At 37.9% G+C, this 13,978-nt stretch overlaps 1 protein-coding gene across 4 annotated transcripts in view; it reads left to right on the top strand.

Moving 5' to 3' along the window:
• PAK1 (p21 (RAC1) activated kinase 1) overlaps positions 1-13,978 on the top strand; it is a 141,877-nt gene that overhangs the window by 96,595 nt on the left and 31,304 nt on the right. For all 4 annotated transcript variants that reach the window (XM_055320768.1, XM_055320766.1, XM_055320767.1 and 1 more), the window contains exon 5: positions 367-404. In XM_055320768.1, the coding sequence (XP_055176743.1) occupies positions 367-404 (38 nt within the window). The remainder of the gene's footprint in view (positions 1-366; positions 405-13,978) is intronic.

The following is a 13,978-nucleotide window of genomic DNA, read 5'->3' as shown; positions in this document are numbered from 1 at the left end:
TGAAACCTGATGATGATACATAGTGGATGATGTGGATATAGTTCTAGCATAGTATTTAGAATTAGACCAGGATTCAAATGTTGATTCCTACTTAACCTGTGTATACCCTGGGCAAATTACTTAACTTCTCTGAACCTCAGTTTCCAAACCTCTAACAGTAGACGTACTAATAGTACTCAGAGCTGTAGTGAGGATTAAAGGAGGTCATGTATACACAGAATGTGCTGGTGTCAGGCCATAGTACCAGTAATATTATTATTATTCTCTGAGCCTGGCAAGTGCTTGACTGGATAGGCTTCTTTAGCTCGCAAGAATGGATTAATTGTAATTATATTTACTGAGTCCCCTGTCTTTTTCCCTTTGCAGATAAATCAGCTGAGGATTATAATTCTTCTAACACTTTGGTAAGTCTTTATTTTCTTTTTCTGATATGCACAGGCCTCATAATTAGGGATCAAGATAGTATAGTAGATGCAGAGCCTGGACTGCATCTACTGGGAGACACTCATCTTGGTCACTCCATTCCCCACCCCTCCTCCAGCCCTTATATCTATATAGTCAAGGAATTGGGCTTAATAAACAGTGGGTATTCCTTCCAGATTTAATTTTTTAGGGTTCAGAAATCCTTTTTTTTTTTTAAGATTTTTTAAAAATTTATTTATTCATGAGAATGCACAGGGAGGAGAGAGAGAGAGGCAGAGACAGGCAGAGGGAGAAGCAGGCTCCATGCAGGGAGCCTGATATGGGACTCGATCCAGGGTCTCCAGGATCACACCCTGGGCTGCAGGTGTCGCTAAACTGCTGAGCCACCGGGGCTGCCCAGGGTTCAGAAATCCTAATCTTGGAACCAGAACTGACATATAGACTCAGTTTGTCATCTGTAGCTTTGAACCTTGGGAAAGCCAGTTTGCCTTTCTGAACTTTAGTTATTTCATCAAAAAAATGAGGATGATATACTTTGCCTTACCTGAACATATCTTCAGATATCTGAATTTAGAAGAGAATTCCCTCTTTTTTGTTGTTAGGGTCTACAAAACCTGGATTAAGACTAGTTGTTGAAGGGAGCAGATTCTGTTTATTTAAGGTTATTCATTCTGTTCTCACTTTGTAGTGAATGCCCTGTCACTTGAAGACATATTATAGGAATCACTGAAGAATTGGGCTAGAAAGTAAAGCTAGATGACCTCAACCTCAAAACTTTAAAAGTAGAACTACCTCATGATCCAGTAATATTTACCCAAAGAATATAAAACAGGAATTCAAAAAGATGTATGCCCCCTATATTTATAGCAGCATTATTTAAAATAGCCAAATTATGGAATCTGCCCAAGTGTCCTTTGGTAAATGAATGGATAAAGAAGAAGTGGTGTGTGTATGCTTGTGTGTATGTATGCATCTGTGTGTGTATGCGTGTGTATGATGGAATATTATTCAGCCATAAAAAAGAATGAAGTCTTGCTATTTGCCACAACATGGGTGGAGCTAGAGAGTATCATGCTAAGTGAAATAAGTCAGTCAAAGACAAATACCATATTATTTCACTTGCATGTGGAATTTAAGAAACAACAAATGAGCAAAGGAGAAAAAAAAAGAGAGAGAAACCAAGAAACAGAATCTTAACTATAGAGAACAAACTGATAGTTACCAGAGGGGAGGTGGGGAATGGGTAAAATAGTGGTGTGGGGGGATTAAGAAGTACACTTATTGTGATGAACACTATGTAATGCGTAGAGTTGCTCCACCACTATATTGTATACCTAAAACTAATAGAACATTGCATGGTAACTGTACTGGAATTAAAATTAAAAACTCCAAAAAAAAAAAAAAACTAGATGACCTCAAAGGTTTCTGCCTTGCTCAACCTATAAATTCCATTTTTCAGAGCAGATAAAATGAGACGTTGATGTTTGTAAGGATCTTATAAATAGTAAGCTGTGAAATATATAAGAATACTGTGATTCTTTACACCTGATGCTTTCTCTTGTAGAAAGGTGGTTTTGTCATATTGATTTATGAAATATTTACAGAACCCCCACTCTTTGCCAGGTCCTGTTTGGAGAAATGACAATATGGAAATGAATCAGACATTGTCCCAACTTCTAAGAATCTGCCAGTCTTATGAGCATTGTGAAGGCACAGTTACAGTACAGTATGCTTAAACTTCATGAAGCCAGGGGCTATGTCTGACTTGTTAATTGCTGTATCCATGGCATCTGGCAAGTAACCATTTATTGAATGAAAGGTTGGATGGATAAGAGAAAACTTCTTGATGGTAGAGTCTGAATTGAGGAGTTTGTTATCTAGGGCAAGAATTAAGGAGAGATGAGGATATTCCAGACGAAGAGAAAATAAATAGCATGTGCAAAGACAAAGAGATTCACAAGGTATGATTTTATAAGGAACTGCAAGTAGCTTGTTATGATTGGAATGTGAAGTGTGAGTGGACTAGTGATGTGTGATAAGGAGGAATGGTGGCAGGTCAGATCATGTAGAAATTTTATCTTTATCTTAAAGGTAATTAGAAGCAATTATATAATTTTAAACAAGGGAATAGTAAGTTCTAACAATACTGAGTCACCATCAAAATACTTTAATCCATACTTCCAGCAGTAGGGATTGGTCGACTCTGAGTCACTTATATTCCTATCAGTCATAAAAAATGTTCACATCTCCAGCCTTTGTAACATATTGGGTCTTTTCTTATTTATTGTCTTTTAATCCTCACAGTTTAGTAAGGTGGGTTATTATCCTTGTTTTATAGATAATAAAACTGAAATAGAGAAAGGATAATGGCAGTAGTATCTGATTCCCAGTCTGCATTGTTTTGCCCTGGTTCATTCTTTCATCAAATGGAAGAGATGTAATTAAAGGAGAGGAAAGAATTTATAAGTGTTAAGGTCTTTGGGAGTTTGTCCCCATTATTGAATAGTAAATTATTGAAGAAGGGGCCTAATCAAAGCTGAGCTGTGCTTTGTGGTACAAATATGTTTATGCTTTTACAGGAATGACAGCTATCATTTATTGAGTGGCCAATGTGTGCCAGGCACTGTGCTAATAATAACTCTTTGTGGTTAGTATGGTTAGTCCTCACAGTTACCTTGTGAAGAAGGCATTATCCATCCCCATTTCACAGGTAGAAAAACAGACTTTCTTGAAGACTCTTAATTAGTGATGATGGCAGAATCAGATTAGAATTAGGGTCTTTAGAATCCTAGTCCAGGATACTTTCATTGTGACAGGGAACTGAGAAAGATGATGTCAGAGAGGTCTTATAAAGGAGACTGCAGTAAAGCCATAGCTATGTTGTTCGTTCATGAGGAGGAGGAGCCCTGGGGCTCATGCCATATGGCAGAGAGGATAACACCTGCTTGGTAAAAACCTGGTTTAGTTATGTACAATTAAAACCACTCAGGCTGTCAAGGACATTTTCTCCCCTAATTCATAACATTTTTACCTGTGGTTGGTATTTTGTATTTCCTTACTAGTTTTACATGGGGGATTATGGTTTGCATTGTGGTAGCATATCATTATATTCCATATTGGTTTCATACAGATCATTGCACTTAATTTGTGAAATAATTGAAAGGGATTGTTATTCCCATAACACAGGTTAAGAAATTGAGACTCAGAGATTAAATTACTTACTCTCTAGCCTTGAATAAATTAGTAGTAGAAATTAGTACAAAATTCCATTTTCCTGAGCATTTATTCATTCATACTATAAATGTTTACTTAGCAGCACCTTCTTAGTGCCCAGATGTTGATGACACAAAAATGAATATGCACTATCTTAGTCCTTGAAGAAAAAAATTAACAGCAGGCTAGAGAGATGAGGGCTGCAGGAGAGGTATGAATAATGTATGGTGGTGGTCATATTTGATGGAGTGATTTATTCTGTCTGGTAGTACAGGGAGGTTTTCAGAAAGTTGTTAGTCCTAATGATTTGTTCATTTAAAAAACATGGTCTTTAAGGTTTCTTCTAGCACTAAAATTCTGTTACATGTAGCTTATTGTTTTGAGGTCTGGCTTTCAGATTCTGTAGCATTTTAGTGCCTGAAAATTCATTTATAAAATGAACAGCTATTATGTGATAGGCTCTTTGGGTGTTGGGGAGTCGAGGACTGGTAAGGTCTTTGTTCTTGCAATCTAGTGAGGAATCAGAATATGTAAACAGGGATTTATAATATCAGGTAGACAGAGGTAATGATATCAGGCAGTAAAAAGAGAAATGCTTTCTTGTCTGAGGTAGCTTGAACAAAAGCCAAGTTAAGGATTCATTGTGTCAAGTTAAAGACTTAGAACTGAGTGCTGAGCTAAGGAAGTCTTTTATATAGGAGATGACCTATATCAGGAGAGAGGACAGTGGAGAAACAGACTTAACACATTTTAGAAAGATTCTTCTGGAAATTGGATCACAGTGCTAAAATGAATTCAGGTATCTATCTCTCTTGCTATCTCAAATTTCTTAATTTCAAAAAAGACATATTAAAAAAAATAAATACAAAACAGTGCTCCAAAACAAAAACAGGACATAAATAAACCATTGTCAGAAATTCAGGGAAGATAGAAAAGATCAAATTGATGAAAGCAGAAGAAACCACAGCTTAGAGTATATGGAATAGAAATTCCTAAGAAGAAAAGAGTAGCTGAGAGAACATATAATAAGAAGCTGGAAGGGGATCCCTGGGTGGCGCAGCGGTTTGGCGCTTGCCTTTGGCCCAGGGCTCGATTCTGGGGACCCGGGATCGAATCCCACGTCGGGCTCTGGGTGCATGGAGCCTGCTTCTCCCTCTGCCTATGTCTCTGCCTCTCTCTCTCTCTCTCTCTCTCTCTGTGTGTGACTATCATAAATTAAAAAAAAAAAAAAAAAAAGAAGAAGCTGGAAGAAGTCTTGGATTATCTTTAAGGGCAAATTATTTAAAATTCTGCATTTGAAACAGCAAGAGCAGTCTTCATTTTACAGTGAGCAAGAGGTAGCACAATTTTGATTCTAAGATTGAGCCAGATAATTTTCTAAAGAAAATACACTGCCTACTTGAAGAGAACTTCTGCTGTAGGTATAGGGGCTTGAGAAAGAAGCAGAGCAGAGCCTGAGTTAATTACCGATCTGCAGATCTCTACAACAGGTATAAAGAAAGGAAAAAGGAAGAGTAGCTCTGCAGTGAAAGAAAATACATTAAATTTCTCCATCCCAAGAGGAAATTTCTTACACTTTTGATATCTGGGAGGAAAGGAATCTCAACTCTACATGTTCTTCCATGCCAACATACCCTGAAGTGATGCTCGCCAGTAGCCACATTCCAACTCCATAACTCACCTATAGACTACATCAGACCTCCCATTCAGAAGAGGGGGGACAGTGGAGAAACAGACACACAACTGCAGAAGAAACTCATGCTACTTATATATGCTAATCAATCTAGTTATTTTACTAATAAGTATGAATGAATAGCCAGGATCTCTAGATACTTGAGACATTAAAGAGAAGAATCAGATAAATAAAGTGAAATTGACCCCAGAGGAAATAAATAATTTTAAGAATTTTTAAAAAATATATAATATATTCACAGAGGTTTTATAGATGTTGCATCCACAGAAACATACTGACATTAAGCCAGAGGGTGAAAAAGATTCCTTAGAAATTAAAAAAATGATTACAGAAATTCAGAAGGATTAAAATGCATTTAAGATTGAATAATGACACAAAGTATAAAAACATTGGAAAAATAGGGGAATAAGGGACATGGGATTACTTAAGGATATTCAAGAAGGGGATCCCTGGGTGGCGCAGCGGTTTGGCGCCTGCCTTTGGCCCAGGGCGCGATCCTGGAGACCCGGGATCGAGTCCCACGTCGGGCTCCCGGTGCATGGAGCCTGCTTCTCCCTCTGCCTGTGTCTCTGCCTCTCTTTCTCTCTCTCTCTCTCTCTCTATCATAAATAAAAAAAAAAAAAAGGATATTCAAGAAGAATTAGAGAACTGGGGCACTAAAGCAGGAAAAATAAAAGAATAACAGAAGAAAATCCCTCAGTTAAAGAAAAGCATGACTCTTCAGATGAACGAGCATACCAGTTATTAAATCAGGTAATTGCAGAGACCCAAGATTAGAAAGATCTTCAGATCTTTCAAAGAGAATATACACCTAATGTTCCTCATTAGCAGTAGTGGGCAGAGGAACAGTACCTTCAGAGGTATGAGAAAAATTATTTAGAGCCAAGAATTCTGTGCCTAGTTAATAATGTGTGAGGTCAAAATAAAGATATATGAAGATACAGATTGACCTCCCATAGATAATCTCTGAAAGGCAAACAGGTAGTTGCAGTAATTACCTCCAGAGTTGATGGTGATTAAGACTATTCTGTTAGGGGTGCCTGTGTGGCTCAGTTGGTTAAGCATCTGCTTCTGGCTTGGGTTATGATCCTGAGGTCTTAGGACTGAGTCCCGCATTGGGCTCCTTACTCAGCAGGGAATCTGCTTGTTCCTTTCCCTCTGCCCCTCCCCACTACTCGTTCTTTCTCTCTCTCTAATAAATAAAAAATAATAATAAAAAGACTATTCCCTTAAAAATTATTTTTACCCAAGTATTAGATGAAAAGTCAAATAGGACTAAAATCCTTGTAATTAAATTGTTCTGGGATCTCTCTTCACCATTGTCTTGGAAATCCCTTTGCATTTCTTTCTTTCTTTCTTTTTTTGTTTTCTAAAGATTTTATTTATTTATTCATGAGAGACAGACAGAGAGAGAGAGAGAGAGAGAGAGAGAGAGGCAGAGACACAGGCAGAGGGAGAAGCAGGCCCAACGTGGGACTCAATCCCGCGTCTCCAGGATCACAGCCTGGGTCGAAGGCGGCACTAAACCGCTGAGCCACCCAGGCTGCCCTCCCTTTGCATTTCTATGTTGGTGTTGCTGTTTTCTTTGTGTTATGCCTTCCTCACTTTTGGTTTACTTGTGCAGTTTGGTGGAGCTCCTCTTTGAGGAGCTTTGAAAAAGTAAATGGGAAGTAAATATTTAATGCCTTCCAAGTGTCAAAATCGAGCATGTCTGTTCTACCCTCAGATTTGATGGATACTTTGGCTGAATCTGAAGTTCTGGATTGAAAATAATTTTCCATCAATATTTGGAAAACATTACATTTTTGCATTTGGCATTCAGCATTGGTTCTTGAAGTCTGAAGTCATTTTATTCTTTGTGTCTGACGTATTTTTTTTTTTTCACTTGAAAAGCTTGTGGCATCTTCTTTGTCACCATTGCTTTGAAATTTCATATTTATATCCTTATATTCATCTCTCTTACAAGAGGCTTTGTGGACTCTTTCATCCTTGGAAATTCAAGCTTTCAGTTCTAGGAAATTTGCTTGATTCTTTCTTTTTTTTTAATTTTTATTTATTTATGATAGTCACAGAGAGAGAGACAGAGAGGCAGAGACATAGGCAGAGGGAGAAGCAGGCTCCATGCACCGGGAACCCGACGTGGGATTCGATCCTGGGTCTCCAGGATCGCGCCCTGGGCCAAAGGCAGGCGCTAAACTGCTGCGCCACCCAGGGATCCCCTGCTTGACTTATTTCATTGATGGTTTCTTCTCTTCTGTTTTCTGTGTTTCTTCTTTCTGGAACTTTCGTTATTTAGATTTTTGGACCTCCTGGACTGATTTCTTCATTTTTCTTGTCGTTATTTCCCTTGCCTTAATTTTTGTTCTGATTTTTGGGAGACTTCACCAGCTTCATCTTTCAATCTGTCAATTGATTTTTAATTTCTGTTCTTATGTTGAATTTCCAAGTTAAAGTATCTAACTTCCAAATTAGAGTATTCTATTGTTGTTTCCAGAATTGGTATCTTTCCTTATTATCCCTGAGATGAAAGATAGGCACTTTTTTCTTTTTTTAGTGTTTTCTTCTCCGTGTCTAGTCTGTTTTTCCAAGTGTCTTTTTTTCTCCTATTTGTTTTGGTTTCTTCCTTTTATGTTAGAGGTATCCTATGGATATTTGGTAATTCTTTTTCTTTTTAAGGTTTCATTTATTTATTCATGAGAGACAGAGAGAAAGGCAGAGATATAGGCAGAGAGAGAGGCAGCCTCTCTGCAGAAGCCCAATGTGGAATTTGATCCTGGACCCTGGGATCATGCCTTGCTTGAGTCAAAGGCAGATGCTCAACCACTGAGCCACCCAGGTGTCCCATGATATTTGGTAATTCTAGGGATATGCCCATATTTATTGATTGGGATACTAAAGTCCTTAATAGAATTTTAAGCTCATTGCTTGTGGCATTGAATTATAAGTATACAGTTGTAAAACATATACTTTTAAAACTAATAAATTTTTAGAGTTGTGCAGTCATCACTATAACTGTTTTTTTTTTTTTTTGGTCTTACTATAGAATAATCCAGCTGGACCATTTGGTGAAACCTTCTATATTTTATCTTTAAAATTTAGAGAAGGATCTTGTAATCTCCTGCTTTGAGAATAAGAGTTTGACTCCTAGTGTTCAAGGAGCCTAGAAAGGGAAGAGGGGTAGGTGTCTCAGCATTAGTATGTTCTTTTAATTACCCAGTTTTTGATATACTCCCAAATTTCACTGTTACTAACATCCCCAATTCAGAAATTACCTGTTTTACCTTCCAGAGAATAGACCTCCAGTTTTCTGGTAGGGGTAGGGAGGGCAACTGCACAGTGGTATAGAGTAGGGAAAGAGATTTAGGGATCTAACTTCATCTTAAATAACTTTCATTGAATCTGCCTTTAGTATTCTCTCTTCCCTCTCTACTTCATCTCCAGTTTCAGAGGTATATAGTGCTACCAGTTCCTGTACCTTTTGAGGATTCTGCTGCATAAATAGATTGGTTTTCAGCTTTGGATTCAGCCTCCTTGAGTTAGTTAACTGCTTATCTATCTGCCATTGGCTCCTTTTTATTTTTATTTATTTTTTGCTGCTCTTCTCTCCTGTTCTCCTCATTCTTCTGGGTTAAATTCCTTTAAAAGACCATTTCTTTATTATAGTTCTAGTAAGATTTTGAGATGTAGATTCCTATATTCAACTTGCCATCTTTACCAGGCCTTTCTATGGCCTATTTACTTTTAACTCCTTATATTTTTAGATTATTTAAAATGTATCACGAGAACCTACTTTTTTTTTCACGAGAACCTACTTAATTTTACATACAATTTTAAATTTTTACTAGTAACTTTATTGAGGCATTATTTACATACCATGAAATTCACCCATACTGATTGTACAATGCAATGTTTTAAATTTTTTTTAATTTAAATTCAATTTAGGTAACATATACTGTATTATTAGTTTCAGAGGTAGACTTTTATGATTCATCAGTTGCATATAACACCCAGTGCTCATTACATCAACTACCCTCCTTAATGCCCATCACCTAGTTACCACATTCCCTCACCCACCTCCCTTCCAGCAACCTCAGTTTTTTTCCTATAATTGTTTTCTTATGGTTTGCCTCCCTCTCTGTTTTCATCTTATTTTATTTTTCCTTCCTTTCCCCTGTGTTCATCTGTTTTATTTCTTAAGTTCCACACGTAAGTAAAATCATATGGTATTTGTCTTTCTCGGACTTATTTTATTTAGCATAATAGCCTCTAGTTTCATCCATGTAAACAGCAAGATTTTGTTCTTTTTTGGTGGTTGAGTAATATTCCATTGTATATTTACACCATGTCTTTTTTTTTTTTTACACCATGTCTTTATCCATTCATCTGTCAATGGACATCTGGGCTCTTTTCATATTTTAGACGTTGCTGCTCTAAAATTGGGGTACTTGTGCCTCTTGGAATCACTATGTTTGTATCCTCTGGATGAATTATCCCAAAGGATACAATGCAGTGGTTTTATTAAATGTTTAGACTTATTCACCATCACCACAATCTAGTTTTAGAACATTCTCTCACTTTGAAAAGTTCCGTTGTTTCCTTTTTATAGTTCATTCAAGCTCCCATGTCTTGCCATCGAAAAAAACTGATCTGTCTGTAAAAGTTTGCTCTTCTAGACATTTTATATAAATGTTACTGCAACACATGTCTAGTTTTTTTTGCTTAGCATTAGTTTGCAAGGTTCATCCATGTTGTAGCATGTATCAGTACTTCATTACTTTTTATGTCCTAATAATATTCCACTGTATTGATATACTATATTTTTAAAAAGATTTTTAATTTATTCATTTGAGAGAGAGAGCAAGAGCACAAGCAGGGGCGGGGCGGGGGAGGTTCAGACAGAAAGGGAGAAGCAGACTCCCTGCTAAGCAGGGAGCCTGACACAAGGATCAGTCTCAGGATCCTGGGATCATTACCTGAGCTGAAGTCACATGCTTAATGGACTAAGCCACTCCAGTGCCCCAAATATACTGCATTTTTAGTCCATTCATCAGTTGATGGGCTTTGGGGTTGTTTCCACTTTTTGGCTATAAATAATATTCACTCATGTATGAATTTTGTGTGGCTGTACATTTTCACTTTTCTTGGGTATATACCTAGGGGTGGAATTGCTAGGTCATATGGCAACTCTATGTTTAACCTTTTGAGGAACTGCCAGACTGTTTTTTCCACAGTGGCTGCACCATTTTACACTTCTGCCAGCAATTAGGAGGGTTCTAATTTTTGTTTCTTCCCTCATATTTGTTATTCTGTTTTTTGATTATAGCCATTTTAGTGGGCATGAAATGGTATCTCATTGTGGTTTTGATTTGCATTTCTCAATGGGTAATGATGTTGAGCATCTTTTGATGTGTTTATTGGCCATTTGTTTATCTCTTTCCTGTTCTTGATCTCTAATTTAATTCTGTGGTGTCAAAGAATACATTTTACGTGTTTTTAATCCTTTAAAATTTATTATGATGTGTTTTTTAGCCTAGCATATGGTCTGTCCTGAAGAATGATCTATACGTAGTTGAAAAAAAAGTGTATTCTGCAGATCTTGGGTAGAATGTCCATTATATGTCAGTTAGGTTGAATTGATTGATAGTATTGCTCAAATTTTCTGTAACCTTGCTAATTTTTATTTTAGTTCTATTAATTATTGAGATCTCTTTGAGGTCTGTTTCAGCTTTTACTTTCTGCTTGGCTCCTTTGAATCTTTAAAGTATATGCACACAGCAAAGCTTGTAAGACTAGTGTGAGGCCTTTCTTGTTTCTGTGCCTTTGAGCAGCCCCAGCCAGAAATGTGTTTGCCTATTCAGGACTACAGTGTCAGGCTAGCAGATCTGAGCAGTCGGCCTCTTTTACTACCCCCTCTGGAAGGTCAGTTCCACTGATAGCACTGCTAAACCTGGGCATTGTCCACTGTTCCAGATGAAAGTGAGTCCTTTTGGGTGGTGTAGTTAGAGCCTGCTTTGCCCTGGAAGAACCCTCACTCTGACAGAGCTGGGGTGGGATGGATGGAAGCAGCTCTGAGCCAAAATATCAGAGGTTCCTACTGCTTTTACCCAGAGTTCAGCAGTTTTTATATCGTAAGTGTTTCTTTGCAACAGAAGTAGATCTCCCAGAAGTATTGGAACACACCAAGCATGTTTCCGTCTCAGGATCTTTGTACTTCTTCCATCTGCCATGAATATTCTTTTCCCCAGAGAGCCTCATCGCTTGCTGTCTCAATTCATTTAGGCCACTGCTTATATGACTTCTCATTAGAGAGCCCTTTTCCATGACTACACTATCTAACATAAAATTTCCCCACTCCTAATCAATTACTACTCTCAAATGTATATCTTATTACTATCTGGCACTTTTGTAATTAATTTTGACTGTATTTTCTTCTAAAATGCAAGCATAGGACCAGGGACTGTATCTATTTTGTTATTTAATAGAGCCTCAGACCCTATAATAGTGCCTGATTCACAGTGAATGAATAGATAGATGAGTTGAAGTCACTGGCTTTTTTAAAAAAGAGGTTTGTGGTTATTAGACATAATGATAATTTAATTGATTCCTTGCATCTTTCTAGCTCCTTAGCACCTCTTACAAAGTGTTTTTATGGCCCCATCATTTCATTTTATCCTCCATTAGCCCTCTGAGGTGTCATTATCCCCATTTTATAGATGAGGACTGTGGCTTAGGGTGGGATAGCTTTGCCTAAGGACACAGGGATAAAAAGTAAAAATCTGGGTTAAAATCCTGTATCTCTTGATTCTAGTAGTTGTTAACATTACTACTCAAAGCCATCACCTGTGGAAAAACAGAATGTGTTGCTAAGGAAAATGATGAAATCCCCTTTTCTGCAGTTTTAGGAAGCAGACAAACCTGTTAAACCATATTTACAGTATACATTGGGGAGTCCCAGCACCACCTGATGATCCAGGGGCTGCTGAGTAACTTTGTTCCCATTTTGGTTTTCTTTTTTTTTTTTTTTTAAGATTTTATTTATCTATTCATGAGACACACGCACACGCACACATACACACAGGCAGAGGGAGAAGCAGGCTCCATGCACGGAGCCTGATGTGAGACTCGATCCCAAGACTCCAGGATCACGCCCTGGGCCAAAGGCAGGCGCTAAACTGCTGAGCTATCCAGGGATCCCCTCATTTTGGGTTTCTAGTTAAATTTTGTTGAGTGGAATAGTGAGGAGAAAAGAAATTAGAGCAAAAAAATATCAGAATATGTGCTTTGACAGGGAAAGATCTCTATTGGATTTTAGAACTGAAAGAGATTTAGGTCACCCCTCAAATCTTCTTCCACATTCCTCAAATGGTGAAACTCGAGCCAAGAGGATAGATTCATTGCTTGTAATCACCAAAGCTAGTTGCTTACATATAGCTGTTAATCTTTAAGTTATGCCCTATACCAAAGGTTCTGTTAGAATCTGTGAGATTGCCATTTTTTTTTCCTTTTCTTACTATGTTAAATGTGGTAAAGACCACTCTCCCACACAGGAGCTCTTGTCTAGTATTCCACTAGGTATGTTCCTTAGGCCCTGTCATTCTTTTTTTTTTTTTTTTTAAGATTTTGTTTATTTATTCATGAGAGACTGAGGGCGGAGGGCAGAGACACAGGCAGACTCCATGCAGGGAGCCTGACCTGGGACTTGATCCCAGGTCTCCAGGATCACACCATGGGCTGAAGGCGGCACTAAACCGCTGAGCCACCTGGGCTGCCCAGGCCCTGTTATTCTGACTCCTGCCTTTCCTCTCTCCTGAGGCCCCAAATGGCAGGCAGGAAGGGAATTTACTCTTTCTCTGTCTCTCACTCAGGTAATGAGCTCTTCAGGTCATGGACCATCTTTTTCATCTTTGTACCTCTGTGTCAGTAGTATCTATCTTACAGTATCTTGTGGAGCACAAAATATGGGTGCTCTGAAAATATCTGAAGCAGTTGAATTATGACAGTATATATTAAAAGATCCCTGTTGCCTCTCTGATCCTATGCTGTAATCATTTAATCTCACTCAGAAATCTCATGTTTTGGAGCTACTGTGCCTCTTGAATCTGTGTTGTAAACAGTAATGGTATGATAATTTGTGCCTGGACTTGCCCTTAAAAACTGCCACTCTTGACCCAGCTTTGTTACAGTTTGCATGGAAAAATCAAGTTGCTGAGATTATAGCAGATTCAATTAGTAGTGCTGATAAGGTACATTCTTGGACAGTGCAAAAGTTTAGTGAAATGGACAGCATCCAGTCTGGGGAGAAACTTACTGTCCTCTTGAGGCAAGGGGCTCCTAATGTTCTATATCTTCAGATTGAGACAAGGGTACCTGATGACATAGTAGGTCCAGTAGGTTTAGGTAAAGAAAGGAAAAGAAGAGGCAAAAAAGCCTGTCTAGACTCCCATTTATCATATCAGAAAGAAGTAAGGAATTATAATGATAAGCTTTGTAAAATTTCAAACTTTTGGTCCCTTTCCCACATTTTGTATTTTATTACCTGTTCAGTGTAGAGAGTGAAGTTCATAGAAAAAGAACTGTGAGCTTATCTTCAGAGTTTGGATTAGGGAAGGGAAATAGAGAATCTGTAAGCTGGTTTCCCAATCCACAATT

The sequence above is a fragment of the Nyctereutes procyonoides genome, unplaced genomic scaffold, assembly GCF_905146905.1.
Source record: "Nyctereutes procyonoides isolate TBG_1078 unplaced genomic scaffold, NYPRO_anot_genome, whole genome shotgun sequence".
Taxonomy (NCBI): Eukaryota; Metazoa; Chordata; class Mammalia; order Carnivora; family Canidae; genus Nyctereutes; species Nyctereutes procyonoides.
The sequence above is the reverse complement of the archived record's forward strand: the minus strand, read 5'-3'. Positions and strand labels throughout refer to the sequence as shown.